Source organism: Zingiber officinale, chromosome 8A, assembly GCF_018446385.1.
Source record: "Zingiber officinale cultivar Zhangliang chromosome 8A, Zo_v1.1, whole genome shotgun sequence".
Lineage (NCBI taxonomy): Eukaryota > Viridiplantae > Streptophyta > Magnoliopsida > Zingiberales > Zingiberaceae > Zingiber > Zingiber officinale.
The window spans coordinates 59,127,688-59,153,572 of NC_056000.1; the positions used below are offsets into that span (position 1 = coordinate 59,127,688).

Here is a 25,885-nt window from a genome sequence, read left to right on the forward strand (position 1 = left end):
GATTGTTGCAAATTTATGTTGTCAAAATACTTTTGCAAATTACAAAATATTTTGTCGAACGAAGTTTGCAAATCAGAAGTATTGTTGAAAAACTTTATCAAGTTTATATTATCGAAATATCTTTGCAAATTAGAAATTCAAAATGACATGTTACAATTTGCACAAATTTCTACATGCTCAAAATTTCTTACTTCAAAGTTAAGAAATTATGATAAATTAAAATGGAAATTTAAAATTTTCTTATAAAAGCATTAGAATATATAAATAAATAAATGCATAGAAAATTTCTTTTAATGTTATCAATTCTCTTAAAATTTTCTTGCATAAATTTTTCGGCTTAGAAAGTTTTTAATTATTGATGACGAATACTTGAAATTTTTTTTTAAAAAAAAAGGTTATTTCTTGACTTAGAAATTTGTCTTGACTTAGAAATATTTCCCTGAAAATTATTGAAATATATTCTCAATTTTTTTTTTTTAATGTCAACCCTTAGATTTTGGTTGTTCCCCAATTTTATTGTGATCGAAGGGGGAGAAGGAAAGTATAAGTCTAGGGGGAGGTAGAAAATTGAAAATTAAAATTTGGAATGTTTGAAATTTAATTTTTTCTATCTTGTTGCACATTATTGCAATAAATTATTTAATTTCATATCTATTTTGACCCTAGCTTAACTTGGGTTGATCACACCAAAAATGGGGAGATTGTTGGAACCCCAAGGTTGTTTTGGTGTGATCAACAAGTTAAGTTAGGTCCTGTGTTGTTTCTAACCTTGTGTCTAAGTGTACAGGAGCTTAGGAGCACAGGTACTCGAGCGAAAGACGCAGCTAGCGAGATGTGCGGCACGCTGTGCGTCCGAGGGACGAGGTGCTGCGGAAGAGTACACCGGAGGAAAAAAGTGCGGTGGTTCCGAGGCACGAAGTCGAGCGAAGATTGCTCGGGAGCAAGAGACGCGAAGCCAAGGTCGGCACGGGTGCGACCGAGGGACTAAGTCTGGATGAGTATGCCGGTGGACGAGAAGGACACGCGCAGATCTGAGGGACAAAAGCGGAGGAAGCACGCTCGAGAAGACCGGAAGATGGGTTCGGGTGAGCCCTATTCCGATGTCGAGATCACCCAAGCAAGTGGAGCGAGCAGAAGACCGGAGCAGGCGAGCCGAACCGAGAAGAGAGACGGACCAAAAGTCAACAGGTTGACTTTTGGCTCCTGGCGCCGAAGGCGCCGGGAATCGACTTTCCTGTGATCGAGCTTTGACTGATCCAACCGCTGGGGATAAATTTTATCCCCAGGCGCCCGGAACCCTTCCAGCGCCCACCAAGGCTATAAATATAGTCTTGGTCCGAGCTTTTCAACAATTACGATCATTTTATTTCCAAACACTTGTATGCTTTAGTTGTAGTTAAGCTTCTGTTTTCCGCTGTAAGAGGCTTCTCCGCTTGAAGGAGTTTTTGAGCTTAATCTTCCTTGGATTAACAACCACATCGGTTGTAACCAAGTAAACATCCGTGCCTCATCTTTTCTTTTATGCTTTTATTTATCCGCTTAATTCATTTTACAAGTGTTAGCTTAATTGTTCGAGGAAGGGTTGTTTGTTTTAATTGACAGGTTATTTACCACCCTTCTAGCCGCCCAACGGTCCTACAAGTGGTATCAGAGAGACGCCTCGGAAGGTCTAACCGCCATCAAGCAACAATGGGAGCTAGCGACTACCCACCAAGATTCGAGGGGAGCTTTCTTCATGGAAGCAACAAATGAAGGTATTTCTTAACTCTGATATTGGTATTTCTCTAATAATGAAAACAGGTTATGAAGCACCGAAAGACACGAACGGAGAGAAAATCGGCATACGCCTCTGGAACGAGAAGCAACGTGAAGAATCCATGGCGAATGCTCGGGCAGAGTTTCACATTCTAAGCGCAATACCAACTAAAGATTTCGACAGAGCCGGAGAGTACAAAAGCGCGAAAGAACTTTGGGAAAAGTTCTTAATGCTCTATGAAGAACCGGTTGAAGTCGTCTCCTCAATAGAAATCGAGTCGTCATCAAAAGAATCCGAGACGGAAGAAATTACCAAGACAGCCCCAACAGTCGAAGTACATCTCGAGATCGATGAAGGGGGAAAATCTTCGGAAGAAATTAATTCAACAGGGGGAGAACCAACGGCCAACGAGGTAAGTAAGGTATGGCCTCTACCCTCTGAACAACTGGTTCAATTAATCAAATTACCTGAAGATTTTTGCGAACCAAAATTTGAATTATCGAAAGAACTTTTCGGATTAGAAAATCTTCGGTCGAATAATTGTTGCAAATTACAAAATATTTTTACGAAAGAATTATGCAACTCAGAAATATTATCGAAAACTTTTTCCGGATCTAAAAATTTGTTCGAATTACAAAGTGTTTTGACGAAAGATTCTTGTAAATCACAAAGTAATTTTTCAAAAACTTTTTCCAGATCTAAAAATTTTTCCGAAGTACAAATTATCTCGTTGAAAGAGTTTTTCGAATCGCAAAATGATTTGACAAAAGAATCTTGCAAATTACGAAACATTTTTTTAAACAAAGTTTGCAAATTAGAGATATTATCGAAAGAGTTTTTCGGAGTAGTAAATCTATTATCCACAGATTGTTGCAAATTTATGTTGTCAAAATACTTTTGCAAATTACAAAATATTTTGTCGAACGAAGTTTGCAAATCAGAAGTATTGTTGAAAAACTTTATCAAGTTTATATTATCGAAATATCTTTGCAAATTAGAAATTCAAAATGACATGTTACAATTTGCACAAATTTCTACATGCTCAAAATTTCTTGCTTCAAAGTTAAGAAATTATGATAATTTAAAATGGAAATTTTAAATTTTCTTATAAAAGCATTAGAATATATAAATAAATAAATGCATAGAAAATTTCTTTTAATGTTATCAATTCTCTTAAAATTTTCTTGCATAAATTTTTCGGCTTAGAAAGTTTTTAATTATTGATGACGAATACATGAAATTTTTTTTTTTAAAAAAAAGGTTATTTCTTGACTTAGAAATTTGTCTTGACTTAGAAATATTTCCCTGAAAATTATTGAAATATATTCTCAAATTTTTTTTTTAATGTCAACCCTTAGATTTTGGTTGTTCCCCATTTTTATTGTGATCAAAGGGGGAGAAGGAAAGTATAAGTCTAGGGGGAGGTAGAAAATTGAAAATTAAAATTTGGAATGTTTGAAATTTAATTTTTTCTATCTTGTTGCACATTATTGCAATAAATTGTTTAATTTCATATCTATTTTTGACCCTAGCTTAACTTGGGTTGATCACACCAAAAAGGGGGAGATTGTTGGAACCCCAAGGTTGTTTTGGTGTGATCAACAAGTTAAGTTAGGTCCTGTGTTGTTTCTAACCTTGTGTCTAAGTGTACAGGAGCTTAGGAGCACAGGTACTCGAGCGGAAGACGCAGCTAGCGAGAAGGGCAGCACGCTGTGCGTCCGAGGGACGAGGTGCTGCAGAAGAGTACACCGGCGGACGAGAAGGAAGTGCGCGCGGTGGTTCCGAGGTACGAAAGCTGGAGCGGAAGATTGCTCGGGCAGCAAGAGACGCAGTTAGCGCGAAGGTCGGCACAGGGTGCGACCGAGGGACGAAGTCTGCGGATGAGTACGCTGGTGGACGAGAAGGGACACGCGCAACCCGAGGGACGAAAGCCGAGGGAAGCACGCCGAGAAGACCGAAGATGGGTTCGTGAGCCCTATTCCGGATGTCGAGATCACCCAAGCAAGCGGAGCGGAGCTAAAGACCCGGACCAGAGGCGAGCCGAACCGAGAAGAGAGCACGGACCAAAAGTCACAGGTTGACTTTTGCTCGGACGCCGAACCGCCCGGCGCCGAGTCGCCCGGCGCCGAATCGCCCGGCGTCGAATTGATTTTTCCTGGATCGAGCTTTGACTGATCCAACCATTGGGGATAAATTTTATCCCTGGCGCCGGAACCTCAGGCGCCCCACCAAGGCTATAAATATAGTCTTGGTCCGGGCTTCAACAATCACGATCATTTTATTTCCAAACACTTGTATGCTTTAGTTGTAGTTAAGCTTCGGTTTCAACACCGTAAGAGGCTTCTCGCCTGAAGGTTTTTGAGCTTAATCTTCCTTGGATTAACAACCACATCGGTTGTAACCAAGTAAACATCCGTGCCTCATCTTTTCTTTTATGCTTTTATTTATCCGCTTAATTCATTTTACAAGTGTTAGCTTAATTGTTCGAGGAAGGGTTGTTTGTTTTAATTGACAGGTTATTCCCCCTTCTAGCCGCCCAACGGTCCTACAAGTGGTATCGAGTCAGGACGCTCTAAAATAAGCAACAACAATGGCCGAGCTAGCGACTACCCACCAAAGATTCGAGGGGAGCTTTCTTCATGGAAGCAACAAATGAAGGTATTTTTTAACTGATTTGGTATTTCTCTAATAATGAAAACAGTTATGAAGCACCGAAAGACACGAACGGAGAGAAAATCGGCATACGCCTCTGGAACGAGAAGCAACGTGAAGAATCCATGGCGAGCATAGTTTCACATTCTAAGCGCAATACCAACTAAAGATTTCGACAGAGTCGGAGAGTACAAAAGCGCGAAAGAACTTTGGGAAAAGTTCTTAATGCTCTATGAAGAACCGGTTGAAGTCTCTCAATAGACATTGAGTCATCATCAAAAGAATCCGAAACGAGGAAATTACTACAACAGCCTAAGTACATCCCGAGATCGATGAAGGGGGAGAATCTTCGGAAGAAATTAATTCAACAGGGGGAGAACCAACGGCCAACGAGGTAAGTAAGGTATGGCCTCTACCCTCTGAACAACTGGTTCAATTAATCGAATTACCTGAAGATTTTTGCGAACCAAAATTTGAATTATCGAAAGAACTTTTCGGATTAGAAAATCTTCGGTCGAATAATTGTTGCAAATTACAAAATATTTTTACGAAAGAATTATGCAACTTAGAAATATTATCGAAAACTTTTTCCGGATCTAAAAATTTGTTCGAATTACAAAGTGTTTTGACGAAAGATTCTTGCAAATCACAAAGTAATTTTTCTAAAACTTTTTCCGGATCTAAAAATTTTTCCAAAGTACAAATTATCTCGTTGAAAGAGTTTTTCGAATCGCAAAATGATTTGACAAAAGAATCTTGCAAATTACGAAACATTTTTTTAAACAAAGTTTGCAAATTAGAGATATTATCGAAAGAGTTTTTCGGAGTAGTAAATCTATTATCCACAGATTGTTGCAAATTTATGTTGTCAAAATACTTTTGCAAATTACAAAATATTTTGTCGAACGAAGTTTGCAAATCAGAAGTATTGTTGAAAAACTTTATCAAGTTTATATTATCGAAATATCTTTGCAAATTAGAAATTCAAAATGACATGTTACAATTTGCACAAATTTCTACATGCTCAAAATTTCTTGCTTCAAAGTTAAGAAATTATGATAAATTAAAATGGAAATTTAAAATTTTCTTATAAAAGCATTAGAATATATAAATAAATAAATGCATAGAAAATTTCTTTTAATGTTATCAATTCTCTTAAAATTTTCTTGCATAAATTTTTCGGCTTAGAAAGTTTTTAATTATTGATGACGAATACTTGAAATTTTTTTTTAAAAAAAAAGGTTATTTCTTGACTTAGAAATTTGTCTTGACTTAGAAATATTTCCCTGAAAATTATTGAAATATATTCTCAAATATTTTTTTTTAATGTCAACCCTTAGATTTTGGTTGTTCCCCATTTTTATTGTGATCAAAGGGGGAGAAGGAAAGTATAAGTCTAGGGGGAGGTAGAAAATTGAAAATTAAAATTTGGAATGTTTGAAATTTAATTTTTTCTATCTTGTTGCACATTATTGCAATAAATTGTTTAATTTCATATCTATTTTTGACCCTAGCTTAACTTGGGTTGATCACACCAAAAAGGGGGAGATTGTTGGAACCCCAAGGTTGTTTTGGTGTGATCAACAAGTTAAGTTAGGTCCTGCGTTGTTTCTAACCTTGTGTCTAAGTGTACAGGAGCTTAGGAGCACAGGTACTCGAGCGGAAGACGCAGCTAGCGAGAAGGGCTGCAGTCCGAGGGACGAGGTGTCTGCGGAAGACACCGCCGGACGAGAAGGAAGTGCGCGTGGTTTCGAGGTATGAAAGCTGGAGCGAAGATTGCTCGGGAGCAGAGACGCTAGCCGAAGGCTCAGACGGGTGCCACCGAGGGACCTAAGTCTACTGATGAGTACGCCGGTGGACGAGAAGGGACACGTGGCAATTCCGAGGGACTAAAAGCCGGAGGAAGCACGCTCGAGAAGACTGGAAGATGAGTTCGGTGAGCCCTATTCCGGATGTCGAGATCACCCAAGCAAGCGGAGCCGAGCAAAAGACCCGGACCGAGGCGAGCTGAACCGGAGAAGAGAGCACGGACCAAAAGTCAACAGGTTGACTTTTGGCTCCGTGGCGCCGGAATCGTCCGGCGCCCGAATCGATTTTTCCGTGATCGAGCTGACTGATCCAACCGCTGGGGATAAATTTTATCCCCAGGCCCGGAACCCTTCCAGGCGCCCCGACCAAGGCTATAAATATAGTCTTGGTCCAGAAGCTTTTCAACAATCACGATCATTTTATTTCCAAACACTTGTATGCTTTAGTTGTAGTTAAGCTTCTGTTTTCTGTGCCTAAACGCTGTAAGAGGCTTCTCCGCCTGAAGGAGTTTTTGAGCTTAATCTTCCTTGGATTAACAACCACATCGGTTGTAACCAAGTAAACATCTGGTGCCTCATCTTTTCTTTTATGCTTTTATTTATCTGCTTAATTCATTTTACAAGTGTTAGCTTAATTGTTCGAGGAAGGGTTGTTTGTTTTTAATTGACAGGTTATTTACCAACCCTTCTAGCCGGCCCAACGGTCCTACAGTTGTGTGGGTGACGATCTACCAAGAAGAAATCCACCCAAGCTTTCTTTTCCTCCAAGACTTTCGAGCCACCAAGGGATGCCAAAATAGGAAACTTCCTTTCTCTTCTTCTTCTCTTCCAAGTAGCCCGCCACCAAGGAAAAGGAACTTCTTGATGTGCCACTGGCCTTGAGAGAAAGAAAACAAGGAGAAAGGGAAGAAGTAAGGGCCGACCACACAAGGATCAAGAGAGGAGACTAAGGTTGTATATTCATGAAGGCTCCCTCTCCCTCTCTTTTATAATCCTTGCTCAAGGCAAAAAAGGAAAGTTTTAAAATAAAATTAAAACTTCTTTTTAATCCTTGCCAATGACTAAAAAGGAAAGTTTTAAAACAAAAAATTAAAACTCCCTTTTAAACAATACATGGCCGGCCACACAAAAGCAAAAAAAGGAAAGATTTAAAACAATTAAAATCTCTCTCTTTTAAATTTCCTATTGTGCATGGCAATAAAGAAAAGTTTAAAAATTAATCTCTCTCTTTTAAAACATGTAAATAACTACAAAAAGGAAAGATTAATTAAAACTTCTCCTTTTAAATCATGGTTACAAAAAAAGAAAAGTTTTATCAAAAATTAAAATATATCTTTTAAGCATTATAGATAACTACAAATAAAGAAAGATTTTTTAAAAAAAAATAAAATTTCTCTTTAATCTATTGTAGATAGCTATAAAAGGAAAGATTTTAAAATTTTAAAACTCTCTTTTAAAACTATGTGGATGTCTATAAAAGGAAATTTTAAAAATAAAATTTCTCTTTTAAATCCCTTCATGAATGGCTATAAAAAGAAATATTTTATCAAAATTTATTTTTAATAAAATCTCCTTTTCTCTTCTTATATGGCCAGCCCCTTGCTTGGGCACCAAGCAAGGCTTGGCCGGCCCTAGTCTTGGTCTCCAATCTTGGCTTGGCCGACCACTAAGCTTGGACTTCAAGCTTGGCTTGGCCGGCCCCTAAGCTTGGGTAAGCAGCTGGGCTTTGGATAGATATAAGGCTTTATAAATAAGAGGCTACAATAGGGACCGAGAGGAGGAATTGGTTTTGGTCTCCCGATGAACTTGAGCTTCCCGTGTTCGCCTCGAACACCCAACTCAAGTTCATCAATAATAACTCATACCACTAAAGAGTTATTATTGCACTACCGCACCAATCTCATATTACAATATGGGCTCCTTCTTATCATGAGTGCGCTAATCTCCATGTGTTTAAGATATCGAATGTCCATTAATTAAATGAGTTACTGACAACTTACTTAATTAATATTTAACTCCAAGAGTAGTACCACTCAACCTTATTGTCATGTCGACTAAATCCACCTACAGGGTTTACATGATAATCCTTATGAGCACCTCAAGGAGACATCGCCAACGTAGATCACTAAGACACAGTTTCATTCTATAATCAACAACACACTATATAAATAATATCATTTCCCAACTTATTGGGCCTATTGATTTAACGAACTAAATCTCACCCTTTGATAAATTAAAGAAATAAATATTAAGTATACGTGTTTGTTATTATATCATGATTAAGAGTACACACTTTCATAATAACATAGGTCTTGTTCTTTTTTACAGTTAGTATAAAAAGAACAATCTCAAATGGTCCTGCTTAATACACTCAGAGTGTACTAGTGTAATTTTACAGTCAAGATAAACTAATACCAAATTACACTACAATCATTCCAATGGTTTGTCCCATTCCATCTTGGTTGTGAGCAATTATTTATAATTTATAAGGAACTGATAACATGATCTTCTGTGTGACACTACACACCTTGTTATCTTCAATATAAATTAAATGAACAATTACATTTAGCATATAAATGTAGACATTTGACCAATGTGATTCTTATTTCAAAATAAATGTTTATACAAAAAACTAGGCTTTTAGTATACATCCTAATACAAACAAAATCTCATATTTCACTATAAAATCCTTAAAGGTAATGTGTAGGTTTCTATAAGTATATGGATCAGAACCAAGGAAGGAAAACGAAGCAAAAGATCCAATATCTAGGAAAAGGAACCAAGGATTCTGATAAGCAAATGATAACTGTAGGACCCCTGGCAGTCGGTTAGAGGAGGTGAATAGACCTATATAAAAATAAAGGAAACAAAAATCCTTCTCAAACTTTACAGCTTTATTAAACTAACACTTGTATAAAAAGTAATGCAAATTAATTAAAGAAAAAGAAGAGGCGCAAAAAAAGTTACTTGGTTTGCAATCGGGTGATTGTTAATCCAAGGCAATTGAAGCTCACTATCAAAGTCTCCTACAGCGTTGACGACTCACAAACAAGTACTAGAACAAAATAGAAACGTTTTCAAGTGTTGTTCTACTGGGACCAGAGTTGTATATATAGCCCTGGTTGGGGCGCCTGGAAAGGTTCCAGTCGTCTGGAGGGGGATATATTTTTATCCCCATCGCAACGGGACGTGCCACATCATGTTTGGCTGAGATTTCAAGTCCAGGCGTCCGGAGGGGTTCTGGGCACCCAGAGTTCGAGCGCCTGGATCAGGTCCGAGCGCCCAGACCCAAAAGTCAACTTCCAATTGACTTTTTGGTCCGGATCTTCCTCTTCGGTTCCACTCGCTTGGGTCCGGATCTTTCGCTCCGACTTTGCTCACTTGGATGACTTTAGCCATCCGGAATAGGGCTCACCCGAACTTATTATCCGGCCTTCGAGCGGTCTTCCGCTCTGGCTTCTCATCTATCGAAAATGTCGCGTGCCTCCTTCTCATCTGCCAGCGTTCTCTTCCGCAATGCCTTGTCTCTCGGACGCGCCGAGCCCGTCGGCTCTCTCCCGTGCCGTCCTTCTCACTAGCTACTTCTTTCACTCGACTTCCTGTGCTCCTAAGTTCCTGTACACTTAGATACAAAATATCAAAATAACAACAGAACCTAACTTGACTTGGTTGATCACATCAAAATCATTACGGGGTACTTACAATAACCATATAACCTATTTGGATTAAGAGATCCTTAACACATTTTAGGTAGGAAGTATGACATAGAAGAAATCAAAATGGGCTTTGTACCAAAGTTAAATAGTATTAACAATTCATCTTAATAGTGTTAACAAAGTTAAATATAAAGAATATGTTTTCATAAATAAAGCTATAATGAGAACTAAATGAACAATTAAAAAAAACTTATACTCTAAATTTTTTTACCTTTGGAGATGATGGTGTATACTTCGACATTCTCATAGATGTGCTAATACGGCGTGATGGGACAAGAAGAAGCTAACATAGTGAAGCTGGTGCTAAAGTTTGACTTAGAAGCTTCCGGGAACACAGTAGCCGGTGAAGGATATGATTTGGACTTATGAAGATGTAGGTAGAGGTGAAGAAGCCAATCGGTGATGCAGGACTTTTGCTGATGAAATGCTGAGCATCGGTGATGCAGGACTTCGCCGGTGAAACACTGAGCATCAGGAAGAGCAATAAGATTTCGACGGTGAAACGCTGAGCATCAGGAAGAGCAAGCGAGGTGGTTCGAAAGGGGCGACGTGGTTCGAAAGGAGCCTCGGGAAGAGCAGGTCGAAAAGGGGGAGTTAGGGTTTTGCATTTTTGAAGATGAGCGGGACGGGCTTTGTCTCAAATGTGGGAGAGCAGGTCAAAGGCCTAGGTTTTGTGTTTTTGAAGATGAGCGGTACGACATCTCGAACATTTTTATGGGAAAACGAAAAATGATTCGAGACTTGCTTCAGAAGATCAGCTAAGGTGGACGGGGTAAAATCGGCATAGCCTACGTGATTTAGTCATTTATAAAGTACCCTATATGAAATGAGCCCAAATCTCTTGGTCCACAAAAAAGTGGATTAGGTGATGAGCCACTTGCAATTATGGTTAGATCGTGGCTGCGATTCGATCATAATTGGTTGTGATCCCTCCCTGGGTTCATCGTCGCTAGATTATAGTTTGAGTCGGGACAAATGACCGAAGACAATTACAAGTGATCCGTCTCCTGATTTATTTTTTTTGAACTAGAGGATCTACCCTACGTAAAATGAATATTTAGTAAACTTAATTACTGGGTCTAGTAAAAAACTGTTAATTTTATCATACTAAAATACATTAAATTGGACAAAGGAAAAGACAAGGCTATGCACCATATTTGAGATAGAACTCAAATCAACAAAGGCAATCCTCGAACAACATGTTTTCCTTTAGCTTTTAGCTATAGCTACATGAAAAGTTACATGAAATCCATTATTATTAATTGCTTTGGAGAACTACGTTACATAGATTGTTGTAATTTGCCCACAAGTCTGAAAATAGCAAAAGAATCATCATTTTCAGACATCTTTATTTATCTATCTGGTGCATAGCTACTCCTCTGAGCAGTCACTCCATGTTTTGGCAACGAGATGAAGTTGCCCTTCTCGTTGCACTACTATTCCAGGAGCTTCCCTCGTGTGGAACTCCTCCTTCTCCATCCCATCAGGCAGCTCCCAATCAAACTGATGCACCAGGTTCGCCAGTGCAAGCTCCAACGAAGCAATGGCGAATTGCAGTCCCGGGCAAACTCTTCGTCCCGATCCGAAGGGCATGTACCGGAAATCAGTTCCGTTGAAGTCCACCGTGCCGTCCAAGAACCTCTCCGGCCTGAACTCCTCAGGCGCGTCCCACTGCTCTGGATCTCTACCAATTGCCCACACATTCACTAAGATTCTTGTCTTCTTGGGTATGCTGTAACCTTGAATCATGCAGTCATTCAACGTTTCTCGCGGCACCAGTAATGGAGCTGGGGGGTGCAGCCGCAGGACCTCCTTGATGACGGCCAGCAAGTAGGTCATTTGGTGGAGGTCTTCCTCTTTGACAAGGCTTTTTCTGCTCGCTATCCTTCTCACCTCCTCTTGCAATTTCTGCATGGCGAGAGGATTGCGAACGAGCTCGACCATGGCCCATTCTAAAGTAATGTAATTTGTGTCTGTTCCACCTCCGAAAACATCCTGCAAATGTTGCAGAAAGAAACATCCAAAAAAAAAAAACAAAAGACAGATCAGCTCTAGTTTGAATCGTCAGAAAATGACTACAAGAAGGATCGATCGATATTTACTATAAGAAGAGACTTGAGGTTTGCTGGGTCGAGGACAAACTCGTTCTTGTCCTGCAGCGACATCAAAACGTCCACGAAGTCCTTCTCCTCCTCCTTCTCATCGTGACCGTCTATATTTGGCGACGCTCGATCCACATGCTCCTTGATCACCTGATCCAGCAGCTCCTCCCACCTCTTCCTGAGCTTCCTCGCCCTCGTCACGTAACCCAGCAACCCATCCACCCACCCCAGCCACCGGAAGTAGTCCCCGAGGTGCACTGCCAACAGCAGCTCTGAGTTCTCGTTGATCAACTCTGCGAAAACTCGGCTCCGCCCTTCCGCTATCTTGAATTTTCCAGAAACCACTCGGCAGATCACGTCGTTGGTGAAGGAATATATGATTTCGGATAGATTTATAGTGGTCGAGGCCCTCACCGCTATGGCTGCCGCCATGGCTGCCACCTCCTCCTCCCTTGCACGGCGGTAGGACTGCACCCGCTTGGAGCTGAGCAAGTGGACGCTACAGATCTTGCGGAGCTGCCGCCAGTAATCACCATAGGGGGCGAAGGCTATGTCTCCATCAAGGAGGATCTTGGCCGGCGTGATGGCGGGACGTCCGGCGCATACGAGGTCTTGGTGGCGGAGGACGTCGCAAGCGGCGTCGGGGGAGGATACGACGAGGGTGGGGACGTGGCCAAGGTGCAGGAGCATGAGGGGGCCGTGGAGGCGGGAGAGGGCGGCAAGGGACTGGTGGAGGAGGGGACCGAGCTGGTGGAGGTTGCCGATGAGAGGAAGCCTTGGAGGTGAGGGGGGGAGGTTGGTACATCCGGAGACCAGTTGTCTCCGGGATCGCAGCAGGAGGAAGAGAAGGAGGGAAGGGAGGGGAAGAAGGAAGAAGAGAGACAAGAAAGCCATGTCGTTGCTGAAGGATGGTGATAACGTTTGCGACTTATTTCTTGTTTGGTAACAGAGGCCTTTTTATAAAGCCACATTAAATTTTGAATTTCTCATTTCACGTACATAATTTTTATAATATCCACTCAATTTAAATACATTAAAAAGGTGCCTCCCTAATACCTAGAAAAACAATGAATCTTCACTTACTCGAAGTTTTTCAGGTTCAATATTTTTTCTTTTCAGGTTCAATACTTTTTCATTGGTCATGTACACAATGAATCTTCACTTGAAACTTTTCAGCTTCAATACTGTTGAGTTACACAACCAAGTTGGTAGACATTAAATGAACTCAACTAAAACCCTTTACCAATCAATAACCATGTTAGGAGACATCAATGAATCTTCACCACCATCAGCAACACTAAGTTCTCGATCAAACTCTGCGAAAACTCTATTCCTCCCTTCCGTCCTCTTGAATTTTCTTGACAATACTTGATAGAGCATGTTGATAGGCTTTGTTGCAGCAACAAACTTGTATATTAAAGATACTATCAAAATCTCACATTAAAAAGAAATAAAAAAGATTATGAATTTAAAATGATGTAACATATGTTCATTGGAATGAAGGCTTTTGAGTATAACCCAAAAATAAAGTCATGATAGCTTAGGCTCAAAATTAATAATATCATGTCATTATAGAGATATGTGAATATCTTTTGAATATAATAAATGATATTAGAATTATGGTCTAGACCATATGCCATGTGAGGTGGTATTGAATGAAGTTGTAGGAAATCAAAGCAGGTCAGGGTGATCGAATGTTTGTGAGAATGTCCTAAGCAGGTCAAGAGTGAGTAGATGTAGATGCTTACGAGTAGGCATGGAGTAGGTCAGAGTGATCGGATGTGGATGCTCACGAGGAGGTCCAGAACAGTTCAAGGTGACAGGATATTCGCAAGAACACCTGGAGTAGGTTAAGAGTAACCGGATACTCGCGAGGAGACCGAGACCGTGAGAGTAATGATAATCATTCATTTAAGGGGAGGATTTTTGGGGGTACAACCAAAATCCTATATTGGAAAGATATAAAAAAGATTATAAATTTAAAAGGATATAACATATCAGATATAGTGCATAATAGTAGGGTCCGACCATTGGAAGTCAAGAGAATGTGATAGTCAGAAGTCAACAGTCAAGAAAACGTGACAGTCAACGGATAGGGAAAGAAGGGGTAGTCCCGTCCAATGTCGTTATACGTATAATGCCAGGTCAGGTTTTTACATATCAGAAACCCAGAACTGAAGCGTGGTGCGCAATCATGGTAAGGCTTGGCATGCTCCTACCGGTCAGGTTCCCTCAGCCCCATCTATATATACAAACTTGGTACTCCAGGTCGGGGTCTCACAGACCAGGACCCTCGATCTAAGCCATCCATAACTGAATCATGAGGCACAATCTAGATAATGTTTGACCTACTCCGACCGGTCGGATTCTCTCAACCCAATCTACATATACAAACCTGGTACTCCAGGTTGGGTTCTCATAGACCAGGACCCCCGATCTGAGCCATCCATAGTTGAATCATGAGGCGCAATCTAAATAATGCCTGACCTGCTCCGACTGGTCGGGTTTCCACAGCTCAGTTATATCTAGGCCCAGTCCTACCAACTACCTTCTTGAGCTTTTCCTATTCATACTCGGTCAGGACAGAGGGTGCTATACGACAACAAGGTCAGGGAATCATAATCATCTGTTAGAGAATAACTGATGTATGCTAGGGAATATTCCAATGGTCTGCGGTCGCCTGAGAATAGAACCTTCTTCTAGTCCACAAAAGGGTGCCACGCGTTTTCCATCACCAGACAGGCCCTGACACCCGATATTCCCTGACACCCGTTAGATTCCAGAGGTACGCATTGTCATATAAAAAGAGAGGTCCTCTCCCTTACGCATGTACGCTCTCTCGCACATTCCCACTTGTCTTCTACTTTTCTTTCTCCTTCGTACACTGTTCTTCTGGGGAAAAAGTACCTGACTTAAGCGTCAGAGGACCTGCTTCGGGGACTTTTTCCCTGGTTTTTGGCCTTTAACGTTGCGTGTGCTTGTTTGAGTGTGCGCAGAGCTCCAGTACCGCCGGCTCAGTCATCATCGTCGGTTATCACCATGTGGGGGTCTGTTCTTGTGGGCGCATACGAGAAGGGTGTTCCAGTCGCGTCTCCGTCAACACTAGCAACAGCTCATCCGATCTTCATCTGACTTAGATTCCGAACATGATCAACATCTCTATTAACATATGATTTTTTAAATAGAGTCTAAAAATAAAATCTAAAGTCTATGAAGCTAAAGTAAAAACTAAAATCTATTTTTTAAATAGAGGACTTAAATCTAAAGTAAAAAATATCATATTATTCTGGATATATATAAATATCTTTTGGACATGCTACTGTTGATGCTAGATCCATTGCAGTGAGTGGGAAAGGTCTATGAAGCTTCTGTAGACTCCACCCATTCCCCTCGCGTCATCACAGCTGGAGGAATCAATGGCCTCGAGAGGCGGCGTGCCGGTGGAGGCAGAGGTGAACCCGACGTTGGCAGCACCTCAATGTTATGGGTAAATCAACATATAGGCGTGAACAAACATGGTTTAGAGTTCTGTTGCTTGTGTTGATGGGCTTTGTTGCTTGTATTAAACTGCTAATTGTGATCGAATTAGTAATTAGACACTGATACTAATTGGTGCAGTACCAACAAATTTGGTATATATCATTCAAAACTCAACTATCGATGAATGAACGAGTAAATGAACGAACGAACGAAGAGAACATGAACATATCTGTGTGGTTAATTTCTTAGGGAAATTTTTTCTTGTTTTTACTTGAGTTTAGCTAAACTGAATTAACCATGATTGAGTCGTGCTTAGATAAGATCGATCTGTGAACATTTCTAGGTGAATATCGTTTTTGGTGTGTCATTTACACGATAAACCAACCTAGAATAAATCGTCTACTAAGTGATTGCATTGATGAGATAAAACAAAAAAATTAATGCTCTTTTGTGTACTATGCATGTTCTGTGTGCGTGAAGACTTTCCGTGAAAAGGTCAGTGTAGATAATTATTTATTTATTTTTGAGTTCACGCCAGAGTTGCAATTATTTTGGAGTATTTGGATCTTTTTCTCGACAATGCCTTGTCATGACTTGTATTTAACTGGTTTTCGTGTTAGTGATCAGGATCAAGTTCTGCAAGGAAAAAGGAAAAGGAAATCCTGCTATGTTTAAATCATGTCAGTTTGTTCTTCTACATCAGTTCCCTTTTTCCTCCACATTTTTTCAAAACCTTCCCATTAACCTTTAACGTGTCACCTTAAGCAACAAAAATCATCTCCACTTATTTATCTCCTTTGAAGTGTTAACCTACAACCTAATCTAAGTCCAACCTCCCGACTCAGCTTGTTGAGACCTCTAGTTGGCTAGATCTCTTCTATCTGAGTGTCCAATTGAGGTTCGACTCTTAAAACTAGTAGACTTCAACTTGTTATAGTTTTTATCTAACAGATACAAAGTTTTAAAAATATTTTATTTCCTTTGGCAATAGAAATCTGTCTGTGAGATGGAGGCTGAGGTGGAAGTAATGATGCCGAAGCCTCTCGAGAAGCGTGGATGTCAAGGGTAGTTCAATCCTGTATGAACTATTTATTTGTCATTTATGGGAAAATTTGCATATAATTTTCATTGACAAACATAATTTTACATACAGTCTTTATTTTTCAATTTTTTTATTTTCACTCCCTAGTTAAATATATTTATCTAATTACCCATGATATTTTTAGGTATAAAAAGTTCAAAAATCAGTATAATTCATCTTAAATTTAGTACATTAAATTTAGAATCTAGTATATTTTTTATCAAATTGAATACGATTTTTTTTTCATCTGGATGAAAAATATATTAGATTTTCTTTAAATGATACTCAATTGATGAAAAATATATTAGATTTTCTTTAAATGATAAATAGTGCTAAATTTAGGAGGAATTATATTAAGAAAAAAGTTGTGCTCAATTTAATAGAAAATATACTCGATTCTAGTTTAAAGTGCTGAATTAAATAGGAATTATACTCGTTTTTAGACTATTTGTACCTAAAAAATATGAGAGATAATTTTGATAGAAAATATACACGATTTTCTTTAAATGGTACTCAATTGGATGAAAATATATTAAATTTTGTTTAAATGGTACTAAATTGAGGAGAAATTATATTAAGCAGGGAAAAAATCATGCTCAATTTAATAGAAAATATACTTGATTCTAATGTAAAATACTGAATTTAACAGGAATTATACTCGTTTTTAGATTTTTTATACCTAAAACATATGAGAGATAATTTTGATAGAAAATATACTCGATTCTAATATAAAATGCTGACTTTAAGAAGAATTATACTTATTCTTGGACTTTTTATACCTAAAAAATCTGAGGGCAATTAGGTCATGATATTTACATGAGGGGAGTTGAAGCAAAGGAAACTTTATATATAAGGAGTGGAAATAAAATTTTTTAGATAAAGGGATTGCATGTAAAATTAAAAATGGAATTGAGAATTCTTCTTCACTTTACCATTATATCAATAACCATTTTTTTTTTTTTAAAAAAAAGTCATATGAATTGTTAATTGGTATACACATGACAATCGAGGTTCAGGCACTACATGCCAGTAGGATGACAAATCCAATGTTCAGATGGAGATGTAGTCTGACTTGCATGGCACGGTTTGATCTATATGGCGTGGCTTGTCCTATCTATAATATTAGAGCCAACGTCAAAGCACACTAAAAGTTATTATCGACAAGATACTTTTGATGCTTAAATTAGTAAAAGTATAGTGAATGGTTAGAGTGAGGACAAACATATTTAAGTATTTGTAAGTATAACCTGAGAGAAACTTGTAGCTTGTAAACACCTGAACTAACTATGCAAGGATGCGCTTAGTTCCCAAACTCCTACTTCGAGCTCAATTCCTTGAACTCTCTACTCCAAGCTTAATTAGTCCCTTGAACTCTCTACCCGAATCTTAATTCTTTGAACTCTCTACTTTGAGTTAAGTTTCTTGTATTGAATATAATTATCTCTATTAGATGGACTTATTTATAAGTTAAATATGTGAATACGATCTGAACCTTTTAAAGTGATCTAACTTATATTTATTGAGTTCGGTTATTGGATGTAGATCATGTATGTGTAAAACCTTTAGTCTCGCATCTATTATCATGTATATGCTGATAATAGATGTTCAATATATATATTGACTTATAGTCTCACATCTATTATTATCTATGCGCTAATAATATATATCCACTATATATAGGGTCGGTCTCCAAGAACTTAGGGTATCATCTTGACATAGTTTCTTGTTCCCCATTAACAAGAAGCTTTACGGCGTCGTCATCTCCTAAGTCCCTTGAAAGACCTTCCTTTCCACTACATCTTCTTCCACATAGATCAAGCCGACGACGTCAAAGATAAGGATATGACTCTTCAATTAGGTTCCTTGTCTATTATGTTTATGTATTTATTTTTTTTCTTATGTCATGTTCTCGATGAAACTAGATCTTCTTATTCTTATATTTCTTGTATGTAAATTTTTTATATTTTAGAATCCATGCGGCTTAGGTTTTACAAAAACTATCTATTGATATCAGAGTCATGACTCTCTTTCATCAATTTCATGGTTTAAAGTTTAAGTTTTTTCATTGATTTATTATTTGTATTGATCCTGTCCGAAAGCTGAATCAACGGACGCTGGGCACGTGGCGCTCTCCAAGCGGCTGGCGTAGATCTCCTGACTGTCTGCACAGGCCTCCGGCGAACTTGCACAGAAGTCGGGCCGGGAAGAGGTTCCCGGTGACGACCCTCCGACGCTCAAGTCAGGTAAGTGGACAAGAAAATGGCGTCGAATATATAAGATCGCGTACCTCCGGTGAAGTACGAGGCTCCTTATATAGAGCTGGGAAGGATCTCCTACACACATACCGAGGCGAATACGTGTCCCCAGCCCATACCTCAGTAAGGGCTTGTCAGAAGGCTTACTTGACACCATACTGCCACAGTCCAAGCATGTCTTCGATGGGACAGCGGAACCCCTTGTCGCAAGATTTGAAGTATGGCCTGGTCATAGAGCATGCCCGTTGTCAGAAGATGTTCCTTGTCCTTTTCTCCTTACTCCATGCCGGGCGTCCGGACGGTCGGCACTCACCTCACGTCCGGCCGGTCATATGTACTGGTATACTTAGGAGATTCTCGGTAATGTGCTCTGTGGACTGTTCGCAGTATGCTACCTTATGTCTTCGTCCGAGCGTGCCATCCGCTCGGGCCTACGACCCTGTTCAACGAGCGCCGGAACCCTGACTCCCGCCGGGGTGCCTTTTGCCCTCAGTTAGACCTTGGTCGGCCGGCCGGTCGGTCAACCCCCCTTCTCCGGTCGGCTTATCGATCAAACTTGTTCTCGGGCATTCGGTCGGTCCATCCTTCTCTGATCGGGCACCTGGCCCTTTGACTTCCACGTGGCGTTGACTTCCAGAACGGGGGTCCCCAGTTCTTACCGCCGGATCACTTGCCTCCCCTTCAAGTCTAGTTGAAGGAGGCGATTAGTCCGACTGACAGGACCATTAGTTGAACCGAGCGGCCTACTACAACCACCGTCCGCTCGGAAACACAGGGGGTAGCTAAAACGCCAGTCAACGGTCACCTTACTCGGTGTCTCTTCAAGGTTTTTGCCAATCTCTATCATTAAGGTTGAGCACGCGCCCATTAAATGCGTTCCAGTGGCTGGCTGCCACGTGGCGGTGCTGTCGTAATCGTATGGCGGCGGCGTGGTGCTTTGATGGGATCGAGGCGGTTCGAAATGGACGGCGCGATACGCGCTCTGATTCCCGTGACCTGGATCCAACGGTGGAGGCCGCTCGACCTCCACCCTATAAAATCTTCGCCCTCTCGTCTTCACCGCATTTGCGTTGGCGATTTCGACCTCTGTCCCTGGTGTTTCGGTGCTCCGGCGATCCCGCTCCTACTCTCCGACGATCTCCGGCGTCCCTTCCTCGATCCTTTTCCTCGTCGTAAGACTCTCCTTCTTTCTCCTTTTAGTTCTTGCGCTTTCATTGCGTTGCTTTCCCCAGTTTTCGCCCTCGGGGTACTGTTCCGGTGCCCTCTTCTTGTTTTTGTCCCTTGCCTTCATCTTTTTTGGTTTCATCCGCTCGGACAATGACCCAATCTTCCCAACCCGAAGACGAAACTTTCGGCCCATGGTACACTACCATGGAGTCGCGCTTCGATCGGCGCGATGCCGATGTGTTGATTAACAGTTTCGACCTCCCCTCCAATCTTGAAATCATCGTACCCACCGACTCCGCTCGGCCAAACAAACCGCCGCGCGAATCTTTTTGTGTTTTTTGCGACCAATTTATAGCCGGTCTGCGCTTTCCCATTCATCCCTTCTTTGTAGAAGTTTGCAACTTTTTCGGCATTCCGCTCGGAAGCCTAGTCCCCAATATTTTCCGCCTTTTATGTGGTGTAGTTGTCCTCTTCAAAATCCATAATATTCCCCTCCGACCGGAGGTTTTCTACACTTCTACTACCCTAAGCAGTCCGAGCCGGGCACCTATATATTCCAAGCTCGGCCCGGCTTGGTCTTCTTCAATAAATTGCCTTCCTCCAATAAGCATTGGAAGGAATTCTTCTTTTATATCCGCCTTCCCGAGCGGGCTTCCTTCCGAACCCAATGGCAGGTCGGCAATCCCCTCTCCCCCGAGCTCAAAAAGTTCAAGACCCGACCGGATTACCTCCACGCCGCCAACATGCTATCCGGTTTGCGGCTGGACATCAACAAGTTTCTTCCAGAAGGGGTTATGTACATCTTCGGCTTGAGTCCGATCAGAACCCCACTCCCGGGTGGCTTCGGTAAGGATTCCCTTTCGTGACTTTATTTTAATTGCTAACTGATTTTCTCTATTTTCCTTTGCAACGAACACCATCATGGAGTCGATGATGGTTGGCATCTTGAAGAGGAAAGCGGCGATGCTCGAAGCCGCGGCAGCAAAGGAGATGGAAGCGCTCGGCATCCAGCCGGTCGGCTCACATGAAGAGGAGAGTGGGACTCATGAAGGGTCGGCTGCTCGGGTCTCTCATCAGAATGAGGCAAGAGGAGCCACCCCCAGCGGAGGACCAACCACCCAAGAGGAAGGTTCCGCTCGGGAGGAGGAGCAACCTCGACAAAAGAGGTGCCGAGTGGAGACTCCCCTACGATCTGCTACCTCCGCAGTCCAACCATCCGAGCGGGTCACTGCAATTGCTCGCGGCAAGGCTCCCGAGGTCGAGGCCATTTCGTTCGACCGGACGCCCTCTGAATGGGACGAGCCGGCAGCCCCTATTGAGGCTATTCCGGTCAGCACCCTTTCACCCGCTCAACCAGTCCGGCGTTCAACCATCCGATCTCAGTTTTCGGCGTCGGCCTCTGATCTTCTTCCGACCGCCGGTCAGACGACCCCCGGTCATGGCCGCACGGTTCGGGTTGTTGGTGCAATTTCCAGTAGGTCAAGGTTGACCTAGTTGACCAAGCGTAAACCTTGGTCATGGTTTCGATGTTTGACAATACAGAAAGACATGTAGACATGCACAATGCAGGTGCAGTTGTCCATGCGGAGAGATACTGATCAAGATCTGATCAGGTTGAATGAAGAAGAGTCAAGTAGGTCAAGGTTGACCGGATACTTGACTGGGAAGTCCTAACTGGGATGTTAGGCAGAGTGAAAATCCTAGTGAGTGAAGCTAGGTGAAAGGAAAAGTCCTGGTGAGTGAAGCCAGACAGTTCGGAAAGTCCTGGTGAGTGAAGCCAGGCAGTCGGGAAAATCCTGGTGAGTGAAGCCAGGTGAAAATCCTAGTGAGTGAAGCTAGATGAAAGTAAAAGTCCTGGTGAGTGAAGCCAGGCAGTTGGTGAAAGTCCTGGTGAGTGAAGCCAGGCAGTGGGAAAGTCCTGGTGAGTGAAGCCAGGCAGTTGGAAAGTCCTGGTGAGTGAAGCCGGGCAGATTAGAAATCCTGGTGAGTGAAGCCAGGTGAAAACCCTAGTGAGTGAAGCTAGGTAAAAGTCCTGGTGAGTGAAGCCGGGCAAGGGAAAATCCAGATGGATCAAGGGTGATCAGACATCTGGTGTTGTGAAGGTCAAGTAGGTCAAGGGAGTGACCGGATACTTGGCACGAAGAGAAAAGTCCAAGTGGGTCAAAGGGATTGACCGGACACTTGGTGGGGAGTTTTAGCAGGTCAAGGGAGTGACCGGATGCTAAGCATGATGTACCAACAGGTCAAGGTTGACCGGATGTTGGTTTGGAAGGCTTGGGACTTGGTTTGGGCAAAAACCAAGTTCTGGATCGATCTGGGGACCGATCCAGTGATACTGGGACTGATCGGTCCGGTGACCGATCAGATAACAAACAGTGGCTTACTGAGGTTTATCTGATCGGTCTACAGACCGATCAGAAAGAGAACAGATCGGTCCCCAGGACCGATCAGGCCGGACCGATCAGAGGTTCCCTGGACCGATCAGGCTTCAGCCTGATCGGTCCAGAACTATCCGTTGTGAGCCAACGGTCTTCTGTCTTCTTCTGTCTTCTGGCTTCTTCTTCGCAAGTGGATGCAGGTATAAGAGGGCTGAGGGCTTCTATAGTGCGGTAACTCTCTCACTCTTCCTCTGGTCCGAAGCTTCTGCTTCTTCACTGCTGTGCTCTTGAGCTTTGTTGAGCTCCGAAGCTTCGGGTGAGCTTCTTCGACTGAGTTGCTTGTTGGCATTCGTCCGTGAAGTTGGTGCTTCATCCGGGATTTCAGTCGACGAGAAGGCAAGCGAGTATTTGTACAATCATTGTGTATTTTGTTCTTGCTCTTCTTTGTATTTCCATATTGTTGTTGCAAGTTATTGTGGCGAGGTTTCTCCACCCACAAGGAGTACTTATTAGCCGGTTCTCCGGGGACTCATCCACCGACGGATTGATAGGGCTCGTCCACCTTACGGACACGCCGAGGAGTAGGAGTATATCTCCGAACCTCGTTACATCCATCGAGTTTGAGGTTTGTCTTCTTCCTTTTCGTTTCTACAGTTTCATTTCCGCTGCGCTAACCCTAATCGTAGGAAGAAACGCGAAGAATTTGGGGCGGCTATTCACACCCCCATCTCTAGCCGAGTACATCGATCCTAACACGGGTCACTCTTCATCTCCCGACCGAAGAGCTGCTGCCAGAGGCCGACCGCCCAACCGCGCCCGAGCACACTATCACCTTGAAAGGGCCCCTAGCTGAGATGTGGGCCGACGCCCGGGCGCGCGTCGCGCTGATCCCCCTTCGAAATTTGGCAAATAGCCACATGCAAGAGGCCACGGGGGTGAGTTCGTTTTCTCCTAAGTTTTTCATGAATTTTTTCCGATCGGCCATTAACAACTTCTCCTTTTTCATCAGAGATGGGTGGAGGAGATAGCAGTCTCCAACCGCCTAGCCATGGTGGACGAGGAGTTAAGGCAACTAAAGGCGGCAGGTGGTCCGTCCGGCTCTCAAGGCCCTTCGTATGCCGAGCTGCAAAAGGAGCTGAAGAAAGCTCAAGATTTGTTGGCGGCCGAGCAGAAGAAGACGGCCGATCAGGCCCACGCCTTGGCCGAGTCCGAGCGACAAGTCAAGTCGCTCGACACAAAAATAACCCTGGCCACCACTCGAAAAAATACGGCCATCTCCGATCTGGAGAAAATGAATGTTGAGGCTCGGGGATTGGAGCAGAAAGTCAAAGAGTTGATGGAGCAGCTCGACCAACAGAAGGAGGGCCGCACGACCGATGCAATCAAGCATAAGGACGAGCTGAAAACTTTGCAGGAGTCCCTCGCCGCGTCTCATTGGCCTTCAAAGAATACCAGGAGGCCGAGCCGAGCCGGGTCGCTGCCTTGAGACAGAATTATATCCGCTCGCCCGAATTTTCGGAGAAAGTTTGCGAGCGGATGTACACTGCGTTTGACCTTGCTATGAACGCCACCACAACATATTTGAAATCAAAGGGGCATCTCCCCGAGTCCGCCGTCATCCCGGCCGCAGATCAAGTGGCGCTGCTCAACAACATCCCGACGACGCTTTATGACTATTTAGAGTAGGAGTTTATATGTAATTCTGCCGCTTGGCTTAAAACTGTCACTTTTTGTAATTGGGCTGCTCGGCCTTATTTTATTTAATGTAATCTCCTTTCGCTTGCTGTTATTTTGCTAGGATATCTTGAATAGAAGTTTATATGTGCGTTGTCCGCTCGCCTTTTATCACACCTCTAATATCTCGAAAGGGATTTTCACGAAGTATTTTGCGTAACCTTTCCGCTCGGCTAAATATGTAATGTTCCGCTTTGATAGCAGAGGTCGTTCGCTAGATGCCGATGAAGTACCTTTGGGTACAGGGCCGAGCGGAACGCAAAGGCGGTCGAATGATATTGACGCTTTGATAGCGGAGTTCCTTGGACACTAGCAATCCTTATTGCCCTCTTCTGCTCGGAGGGTTTATAGACGCCGGCTCGTCTCTCGATTTTTAACGTCGGAGCTCGACGGTCTTCCGCTTGGAGGGTTTATAGACGCCGGCTCGTCTCTCGATTTTTAACGTCGGAGCTCGACGGTCTTCCGCTCGGAGGGTTTATAGACGCCGGCTCGTCTCTCGATTTTTAACGTCGGAGCTCGACGGTCTTCCGCTCGGAGGGTTTATAGACGCCGGCTCGTCTCTCGATTTTTAACGTCGGAGCTCGACGGTATTCCGCTCGGAGGGTTTATAGACGCCGGCTCGTCTCTCGATTTTTAACGTCGGAGCTCGACGGTCTTCCGCTCGGAGGGTTTATAGACGCCGGCTTGTCTCTTAATTTTTAACGTCGGAGCTCGACGGCCTTCCACTCGGAGGGTTTATAGACGCCGGCTCATCTCTCGATTTTTAGCGTCGGAGCTCGATGGCCTTCCACTCGAAGGGTTTATAGACGCCGGCTCGTCTCTCGATTTTTAACGTCGGAGCTCGACGGTCTTCCGCTCGAAGGGTTTATAGACGCCGGCTCGTCTCTCGATTTTTAACGTCAGAGCTCGACAGCCTTCCACTCGGAGGGTTTATAGACGCCGGCTCGTCTCTCGATTTTTAACGTTGGAGCTCGACGGCCTTCCGCTCGGAGGGTTTATAGACGCCGGCTCGTCTCTCGATTTTTAACGTTGGAGCTCGACGGTCTTCCGCTCGGAGGGTTTATAGACGCTGGCTCGTCTCTCGATTTTTAACGTCGGAGCTCGACGGTCTTCCACTCGGAGGGTTTATAGACGCCGGCTCGTCTCTCGATTTTTAACGTCGGAGCTCGACGGCCTTTAGGGATAATTTTAACATAGCCGTTCGGCGAAGCTATTTGCCATCCTTTAAATCATTTTGGCTTCCTGCATTACAAGTACATAGGCGACCAAAACGTATACAAAAATTACATTAGCGCACCTCTTACCCAGCTCGGTACGGCTGGAGATGATTCGCGCTCCATGGTCAATCCAGCTGCCGCCCGTTTTCATCCTCTAAATAATAAGCGCTCGAGCGGAGCTTTTCGATGATTTTGAAGGGGCCCACCCAAGGAGCTTCCAGCTTGCCAACGTCGCCGACTAGCTTTACTTTCTTCCAGACAAGGTCACCAACCTGGAATGCTCTGGGGATTACGCGCCGGTTGTAATTTTGCTTCATCCGCTGCCGGTACGCCATCAGCCGGACGGACGCCTTGGCTCGCTCTTCTTCGACCAAATCCAGCTCCATGTTCCTCCGCTCGGCGTTATCATCATCATAATTCTGGATCCGGACGGACTCGACGCCGACTTCGACAGGAATGACTGCTTCGCCGTCATACACCAGATGGAACGGCGTGACGCCCGTTCCTTCCTTCGGGGTCGTTCGGATGGCCCATAGGAC

At 42.8% G+C, this 25,885-nt stretch overlaps 1 protein-coding gene across 2 annotated transcripts; it reads right to left on the reverse strand.

Annotated features, from left to right (window-relative positions):
* Positions 1–11,101: 11,101 nt before the first annotated feature.
* On the reverse strand, positions 11,102–12,954 carry LOC122009196 (cytochrome P450 71A1-like). 2 transcript variants are annotated; one of them, XM_042565264.1, is made up of 3 exons: positions 12,449–12,954; positions 12,035–12,358; positions 11,102–11,927 (listed from the first exon to the last, which is right to left on the reverse strand). In XM_042565264.1, the coding sequence occupies exons 1-3, from the start codon at positions 12,926–12,928 to the stop codon at positions 11,304–11,306; spliced, it is 1,428 nt and encodes a 475-aa protein (XP_042421198.1). In that variant the 5' UTR covers positions 12,929–12,954; the 3' UTR covers positions 11,102–11,303. The 2 variants fall into 2 exon arrangements, with proteins under 2 accessions (XP_042421198.1, XP_042421197.1); XM_042565263.1 differs by having other exon boundaries at positions 12,035–12,954.
* Positions 12,955–25,885: the final 12,931 nt, after the last annotated feature.

Excerpts from the sequence above, each read along its gene's own strand:
- LOC122009196 (XM_042565263.1), bottom strand. The coding sequence starts at position 12,928 with ATGGCTTTCTTGTCTCTCTTCTTCCTTCTTCCCCTCCCTTCCCTCCTT. Across the intron at positions 11,928-12,034 it reads ACCTCAAGTCTCTTCTTATA|GATGTTTTCGGAGGTGGAAC; the intron begins GTAAATATCGAT and ends CAACATTTGCAG.